The 9,190-nt window shown below is 36.8% G+C and overlaps 1 protein-coding gene across 1 annotated transcript in view; it reads right to left on the bottom strand.

The window, feature by feature from the left end:
- The window catches only part of POLQ (polymerase (DNA directed), theta), a 147,229-nt gene extending 138,565 nt beyond the window's left edge, over positions 1 to 8,664 (bottom strand). Inside the window, exons 1-5 of the mRNA XM_012639541.1 lie at positions 8,484 to 8,664; positions 7,518 to 7,697; positions 5,562 to 5,692; positions 3,954 to 4,110; positions 1,805 to 1,913 (exon numbers count right to left, since the gene is read on the bottom strand). Of these exons, the coding sequence (XP_012494995.1) occupies positions 1,805 to 1,913; positions 3,954 to 4,110; positions 5,562 to 5,692; positions 7,518 to 7,697; positions 8,484 to 8,664 (758 nt within the window). The remainder of the gene's footprint in view (positions 1 to 1,804; positions 1,914 to 3,953; positions 4,111 to 5,561; positions 5,693 to 7,517; positions 7,698 to 8,483) is intronic.
- Between the last annotated feature and the right edge of the window lie 526 nt (positions 8,665 to 9,190).

Below are 9,190 nucleotides of genomic sequence, written 5' to 3' on the forward strand. Positions count from 1 at the left end.
AATTTCCAAACATGTAGGCATTTTCTAGTTATGTTTTTATTATACTTATTTCTAGCTTAATTCCACTGTTGTCATAGAATATAATTTAAGTCATTTTAATCCTTTAAAATATGTTAAGACTTGCTCTATGGCCCAGTACATAATATTAATAAATGTTCTATGTGTAACTGAAAGAATATATACACCACTGTGTTTTGGTAACTGTTATACATACATCCATTAGGTTAAATTTGCTGACTGTATTAGTCATATCTTGTATATGCCTAATGATTTGGATATAGATGGTTATCTGCTTGTTCTATCACATACTGAGAGAGATGTATTCAAATCTCCCTAAAGTGGAATGCATCTATTGAATACCCAGCACAATGAATGAAACAGACCAACACCAAGACACATCAGTATGAAATTTCACAACACTAAGGTAAAAGAGGAGTGCCTAAAAACTCCCAGAGAGAAAAAAAAGTTATACAAAGGATGAAGGATCGGCATGGCATTGGATTTCTCAATAGCAATGAAAAAATGAAGTAATGCCTTGACAACTCTGAAGAAAAAGTATTTTCAATCTTGACATTTATCCTGGACAATCTATGAAATACTTATAAGGAATTTTCAGACATGCAAGTTCTCAAAAAATTTATACCCATAGTAGTGTGTTCACTGAAATAATATGTAACTTCCTGGAAGATATTCCCCAAAAAATGAGGAAGTAAATCAAGAGAAAGACATGTGATCCATAAAAAAAGAGGCCTCTGACTCAAGCAAAAAGCAACAGAAATGAATGACAATGATAAAGGGGGAGGCAAAGGTGGATCGCTTGAGGCCAGGAGTTCAAGACTAGCCTGGGCAATATAGCAAGACCCTGTCTCTACAAACAAACAAAATCATCTCAAGATGGCTGCAGTGCAGCACATATATAGATTAACCGCCTATTCAGACTGGAACAACTCAGAAAGCTTTAGGAGAAACTTCCTCAAGAAGATAACTTTGGTAGAATAGCAAATGTGCTGGAAAACATTGGGTGGAGATTTATATAACTGAGGATGAGATAAATTAGCAGTAAGTATCTAGAAATCCAAGCCATCAAACAAAAAAGATACTAATTTCAGAAAAAACAAAAAGTTATTTGGAAAAGTAAAAGTCATGATAGTATATACTATTGCTAAGTTGACAACTGCATTTATATAGTCATAATATTGTAATACTGACTTAATGATCTAAGCAAAATTATAACTAAATTTGGAGAATGGAAAGATGATGAGAGGATAAGGAGAGACAGTAGAGGATGGGGAGAAGATTGGGTAGTGGTGAGTAAAGACTATAAAAGATAGCTAGATCTTCATCTTCCATAGGAAAAATCAATATATAATGTCTAAAATTAAAAACTCAAGTAGCCACATTGAGAGATATCACTGTAAATATTTTTTAAAAAGCTAGAAGAATTGAAAGTAGTTACCTCTGAAAAGTGGGGGCTCGAGAAATGTTATTTTCAAAAATTAGCTTTGAGTAAAATTGTATGTATGTATAGTTGACAAAAACTATGTTTTTAAAAACTTATAAAAGTGTGTGTATACTGAAATAAAGTGGTGAGCGTCAGAAATTTAAGAATGTTTACAAAGTAATTTAAAATACATTTCAGTCTGAAGTACTTCTTTTAGAACAAAAACAAACTACTGTACATGAGTTTTTCTCAGTAAAAAAAGTATTGACTCCTTCTCTAATTTATTTGACTCATACTTATGCGCTTTTGCAGACACTGCCTCAACCCTGGAACCTCAGGAACTCAGTTATTTCAGATACTCACCAAGATGCTGATTTCTGAGTAACATAGCAAATCTTGGTTAGCAAAAGTTCCAGTAGATATCCTCGGTGAGAGTCTCCCAACATATGTAATTCATCCACAACCACCATTCCTAAAAAGATTTTCCAGATAATAGGTTTTTACAGAATTTTACAATTCTAAGAATTTTAAAAGACTCAATATCTTATATCATACAGTAAGTAGCTGTCATTACAATATATTGAAAGTAATGCAAATTTCACACCATAAAACAAAAATAAAATTCCATATAAGGGGCAATTCTTTTCTAAGATGTTTCAGGTATCATAAGTGGTCCTGTTACAACATATTCCAGATCTAAAAATCAATGATTAGCTTATTCTGGGCTAACCAAACCCATGGAAAACTGCCTCACAATACTCAGGCATTTCTAAATTGGCAACCTTATTGAAATAAACATACAATGAAATATCTAAGACATCTATGTTAGTGGTGTATTTACTTTTCTATGAAAAACAACCATACTCATGTTAGAAAGTTGCTTAGAAAAAACAGAATCAGATCAAGAAGAAAGAGATGATTTTAAGGAATTTTTTCTAAATGGTAGGCTAGTGAGTTCCCCTACTGCAAAACATACATATGATCATAATGTCCTTCACTATTTGAAGAATTGAACCTATCTATACACTACAAATAATGCTCAAGAATTACTGAAAATAGGCCTCGCCGCTTTCGCTCACGACCTAACCGCAATAAAACAGTCTGTTTAGATTTACAGAAGAAAAAAAAAAGAATTACTGAAAATTTAGTATCAACCAATACCTTCTTTAGTTAAACATTTTCATAACATAGTTTCCACATGCACTGGTGTTCCCCCCGCCCCAAATTTTCCACACAAAAATCAACACCTATCAGACAACTTACTAATGACATGATACTCTTTTTCCTTATCAGTAAGCCATCTCCAAATTGCACTGTTTGATGAATTATTTTAACATTTATTCATTCATCCAAAAAAATATTTATTCTACCTACAGTGTGCCAGGCACTGTGCTCAGTATAATACAATAGATATAACACTTACTAAGACTCTACTGCAATCCTCAAGATATTTAAAGTCAGCTGGGCATGGTGGCTCATGCCCTAATCCTAGCACTCGGAGAGGCAAAGGTGGGAGGATCACTTGAGCTCAGGAGTTCAAGACCAGCCTGATTAAGAATGAGACCCTGTCCCTACTAAAAATAGAAAAAAAATTAGCCCGGTGTGGTGGCAAATGCCTGTAGTCCCAGCTATTTGGGAGGCTGAGGCAGGAGGATCGCTTGAGCCCAGGAGTTTGAGGTTGCTGTGAGCTAGGCTGACCCCACGGCACTCTAGCCTCAGCAACAGAGTGAGACTCTGTCTCAAAAAAATAAAAAAAAAAAAATTTAAAGTCCATTAGAGTCCCAAGTAATAAGACAATTCTGATACAAATTGTGTTTTCTCTTTCCAAGATTTATAGAACAGAGCCCATGTCTTATTAATCTTTGATTCGCACCCTCCACCCCTACCCTACCACTTCACCATGGTGTTTTTAAGTTCACCAAGTTCTCAATGAGTAGCTGATATTCCTGCTACTTCTGCTGCTTCTGCAACCATTCTACTCCTGTTGCTACCTCTACATAGCAGCCTTTCCTTAATGGTAAAAAAAAAAATGCATTAAGGTAGAAAACCTTCCCAGAGTCCCAAGCTCAAATACAGTATCAGTTTCCATAGCTCCCCACAATTTCCATGTTAAATGGTAGTCTCTGGGTCCAGGCCTAATCCAGACATATAGCACCAGAATATGATAATGAATACACATATACACTAATTGCAGAGATGGCAGATCCAGCCCTAGCATGAATTCTTCTATTCCTGGTAAAGTTTAGACAGGAAATGACTGAGGGCTCAAGGATAGCCTCTGTTTTGTATAGTACAAAAAATGCAAGGTAGTGGAGTCAGTAACAGTAGCGGGACACAAAACTTACACTTTTTTACACACAAAGTCCCCAATATTACAGATGCCAATTCTCACCTCCAGAAGTAGATGACAGACAATAGAAAAACAACATGGGCCATGTAGAAATCACAACTCTACTTCACTCCATCCAAAAATAGCAATAGAAAGTATTTGCTTATTTTCTCATTTTCTTACCTAACAGATCCATCTTATTTTCCTCTATGAGGCGATTGATCAGACCATTGGCTCTCTCAATTGTGCAGACTACAATATCCAAGGAAGAGAAATGCCCCATTGGAGAGGTACTGCCCATATAACCGTCTACTTTTATTCCTACTTCCTGAAACAGACTCTGAATTGAGTAAAAAGGAACAATACAGGTGAAAAAAATTGAAATTCATTTATAGAATGGTTATAGAATGGTTCTATCCCAGAACATAAACATAAGTATCAAAAGACATCAATCAGATTTGTCAGTTTTCCTGGCCAAGACAACACCTAGTTCTTTTTAGAATCGTATACTAAAAATATAAAGTTTAGAACTGACAAAACTCAGTACAGAGATTTCGGTTAAGACAGAGTCAAATAAAATTATGCCATTTTAATGGCAGCATTTAATAATCTAAAAAATTCTAAGAGTTATTTATAGAAATTAAAATTGGAAAATATCTAATAAATAGCAAGAAACTAGCTATTTTTTATATAACACTTTAAGAAACAAATTTATACTTCATGAGGAAAATAGTTTCATTATCCCTCTAATGACCATTTTCTTATGTAATGGAAGAAAAGTTTTTAAAAGCCAAATTCAGTGGGACTTTGAAATTAATTTTTTTTTGTGAGTTTAACTCTTAACTAACATACCTTCTCAATAAAAAGGATCCTTTCATCATTTTGTTACTTTGGGTCTAAGTTGAGAGATGTTACCGTGTAGGACCAGCTTTGTTGGCTATTTGGCCTCTGAAATAACTGTTAAAAAGATTTATAGAACCATAGAATTTTAGAGCTGTTCATTCAGTAAAATTTCCTTGAGAGTTTATTAAGTTAACCCACAGTGCTAAGGGTTAACATTCTCATTTTACAAATAAAAAAACTGAAGCCCAGCAGGTCATGTGCCTGGCCTGAAGACACAGTGGCAAACTGGGACTAGCATCCAGATTTTTTGAACTATCAGTACAATGATCTTTCCATTCCATCAGCACAATTTTTTCACTGCAGAAATCACAATAGTAAATTTACTCTATGTAATGAAACACTGTATTTGTGAAAATGCCTTAAAAATTAGTGAGTATCTTATCAACATAAACCACTATTACTCATTTTCACAGGAGAAGAGGAACAGACCACAAACTTGGAGCTCTACATCAGTACCAACGGATCTTGTCCTTCATCTCCTAAATATTCCCAAATGGCCCTCAACTAGCATGGGATATGATTCCTTAAACACTCTTTCCTTTCTTTGCTTCAGTCCAGTCCTAGAATTCAGTTAAAATGCTGATTCTTAATTTTCATGTTTATATGCTAATTGAAGTATTCTGATTACTCCCTAAGGAAAAGTTTCCAAAATTTTACACAGTTTTCACCAATTACTCTTTTAATTCGATGGCCCTTTCTCCTTTATACAATAATAATTTTTTTAGTTCCCTTCTGTAAATTTTTAACAGTCAACTGTTAAAGCTATACAGGATGCAATAAAAGAAACTTTGCTTTCTACTTGCTTTCATAATTCTATTTTAAATGAATAAAGCCAAGTCTGCCAATAATGGGCCTTTCACTATTTCAAACTTAGTACGAGAACATTACCTGGAGATAGTATTTCTTCTCTTTAGCCACAGAAACAAAGGGAAGAATAAACAAAACTTTCTTGCGCATTTCCAAAACCCGCTTCAAAATAAGTAATTCTGCAACAAGAGTCTTCCCAGCACTTGTAGGAGCTAAAAAATGATTATTCCAAAAGGTTATAACAAAAATAAGTAATATTTAGTACACTGCATTAATAAATATTTTAAACCATATCTAGTACTACAGAGCCTAAGGCTAACCTATCATTAAGGCCCCAACTAGCATTTGAAACCTTTATATCCTGAAATACCTCTGACTTTAAACCACCTGTCTAAATAGTCTCGTACTAAAAATAAGAGTAAACAAATCTTTATAACAGCAGTAAATGATGAGTATTATTGAGTACCTAGCTTACACCTAAGATCGTTTCCTTTAAGTACCAAATGGTTAAAACTCCTGCTTTGAGGAAGATGATGAACAACTTTAATATATCATGATAGGAGCTACAGTGGAAGTTGAGGGAGAGTAGCTCTACAACGAAGCTTACGGAAAGGAAATAGAACTACGAGAAGGGAAGGAATAAAGGAAGAGGAAAGGAATGCTAAAGCATAAGAAACAGCATGTGCAAAGGCCTAGAGGAAAGCCTGGCTTGTGGAGATGACAGTATGTAATTTAGTAAGCCTGGAGCATAAAGTACTGCAGGAGAGTGAAAAAGAGATATGAAAGTGCCACATGGAGAAGGTTTTTAATCTCTCCATGTAAGGAGTTGAGACTTTATCCTGAAAGAAAGGCAGAATGACGATGAGTTTTATAAAAGGGAGTGACAGGATCATATTTGTTCTTTATAAAGATCACTTTGGCTGCAGGAGCAGAACAAGACCAGAGGAAAAAGCTAAACTAGCTACAAAGCTATCACATAATCTAGAAGAAAGATGATATAGTGAGCTGTACCAGGTAATGAACCTAAGAACAGAAAGTAGTCAGAATCAAGAGATAATTGAGGTAACAGACACAGGACTTGGTAATTAAGTGTGTGAGTGGTGATCAGAGTTATGAATGACGCCCAAGTTTTGGTTTTAAGCAATTAAAATGGTTAGGCCATTTCTACCACTACCACTAACTACCACTGTTAGCATTTTTGAGTACTTCCTACATACCAAAAAAATAAACTGTTCCGACCTCTTATATATATGAAATAATATAGTCCTCCCTAAGTGCTACCAAGTCACACACTCTCACAAACACACACTAAGTAATTTGCAAGGCTGCGCAGCCAGTGATAGTTTTCAAACCTGATCAGTCTAGCTCCACAGCCTGAACTTGTATCTACTGGTTTCTTTAATTCTTTTTTGTGGCCAAATGAAAAAGCTAAGTGACTCACGATTTCAGAGAAAACTGACACAAAGGAATTGCATCTCACCAAATAATTAGATTCTAAAGTCAGTGTAGTAGGCACAGGTTAAAAATTGTGTATGTCAAAGTTGCCCTTGAAACCCCATATAAATCTCCTATATTCAGAATCAAAGGCAAAAAAAACTCCTATAAAATATATTACATATGATTTTGTATATACAACCCTGTATAAGCAAGTCACTTTATAAACATATAATGTATAGTGTTCATACCCTGAAAAGCAACTAAGATCAAATGGAGGAATAGCCAATTTACATCTCCCATGACACATTCACTCTGGGACATGTTTGTTGAGCAGAACAGCAGGCAGAACTGCTCACTCTTTATGTTGTAATTTTTCTTGCTTTCCCCCTGCCAGCCACATAACTTTCATAATTGAAATACGCATATGCTAAAACTCCAATTTTCATACATATTTCAAGACATTCTCTAGTTACAAAGCACTGCCTCATCTACCTTTAAAAAAAAAACCATAACTACCACAATAGAGTATCATTCCTATCATTATTACATTCATAATATCTTAAAAATAGTAAAGAAATTAGTTTGCATAAATTTGAATACCTGAATAAACTAAATTCTTTCCTTCCAGGACTTGTCCAAGCAAGAGACACTCTGCCTGCCATTCAAACATCTTTTTTACACCAAAACTGTGATATTTGTCCAGAACTGCTTTAGGAAGTCCCCAATTTTCCAATAGCAGCTTGTCTATTTGGTCGTCAGCAACTGTCTGCTTGCACTCCCCTTTCAGGAAAAAGAAAAGTAATAGTTTAATTTAGTTCTACTTCTAACATATGACTTCAATAGCCCTCCACTGTGTGTTGGAATGAAGCTATTTAAAGCACACTTGACTTCAAGAAGCTTATGAGAAATTGGCCATGTATAGAAAAGTAACAGTAAATTGTTATTTATTGGATATAATTTTTTAAAAAGCCCCAAACAAAAAATTGTGCTATACACAATGGATAAGAAGTGCTGGAATTATGGGGAGGGCAAAGGAGGGACGCAGGCGATGTGCAAGCATTCCAAAGCTAAGTTAGGGAAGTTTCTATTTAAAGTTTAGTATACCATGACTGCACAACCAACCTTAAGTAAAGAATTGGGTCAACATTCACCGGACACCCAACTAATCTAAGAAAATGTTATAAATTCTGTCCCGTCTTCCCCTGGACTCCCACGTCCTGTGCCCATACTCAAGACCTGAAAAGCGGTTTAAGGATCTGTAAGGAGTACTGGGCACTATGAGGAGCGAGCCCCTCTACAGGTGATGGGGTTTGGCCAAATAGGAGGTTGTTTCCGTAAAGGTTGAAAAACCAAGAGGCACTTGAACATTACTACCAGGCGGTCACTGAAACACGCCTATCTCTGAACAGAAAGTAACCTGCCCCACCAGGCCTGAGTCCCAGAGAAAAAGTAGGAGCTCAGTGGGCTGTGCGAGCAAGCAAGCTCCACGCGGTGAGGACATCTCCCGACACATGGCCCGGCGGAGCTTCCCACCTCGCCTGCAGCCTCCAGGATGCGTGGGAATACCTGCAGCTGCGGCCGACTGACCGCCTCGGTCCTTCAGGCAGCGTCCCAGGCCTAAGGGCGGGCTCAGCACAGACCCAGAGAAGAACAGTGGGCTGACACTGCTGTCACCGCCGCTTCCCAATAACGAGTCCGAGCTTGACGCTGAACGCCGCCGTTTCCCACTCCGACGCGTCAGATTCATTGCGAACCCTTCTCGGCTATTCAGCTCAAGCCACAGTCCCAGCGCCCTATCGCTCCGGAGAATCCTGGCCTGGTGACAGGTGTGGTCACCATCTTCCCGCTGGTCTTCAAACTCAGGCCTCCAGGCCCGCCCCGGAACCATAGAGTTCTCAGCGGCGAGAGTAACCGGAAAAACCATAGAATCGTGAGGAAGGAGCGGCTCTCGCTGGTATCCGAAATTTCCGGCTTCCAACCGCTGTTGCTGGTTAAAATGAGAGGACTAGGGTAGGACCTAGATTAAAGGAGGAAAAATACGGAATCTTAATTTATAATCTGCGTTTATAATCAGACTGACCTAAAAGTTTTCCTTCTATTTTTTGTCCATTTCTGGTTTGAAGAGCAAGGTTATGCTAACTTCATAAAATGAGCTGTCCAATAAGTAGATCAGGGAAGTAGCTTTTAACATACTAGTATAGTATTTTTTTAATTATTCCAGATTGTGTGTGCAAAATATCATACAAGATAAACCTAGGGTTTCTAATGGAGCT

Source organism: Propithecus coquereli, unplaced genomic scaffold, assembly GCF_000956105.1.
Source record: "Propithecus coquereli isolate 6110/MARCELLA unplaced genomic scaffold, Pcoq_1.0 Scaffold10, whole genome shotgun sequence".
Taxonomy (NCBI): Eukaryota; Metazoa; Chordata; class Mammalia; order Primates; family Indriidae; genus Propithecus; species Propithecus coquereli.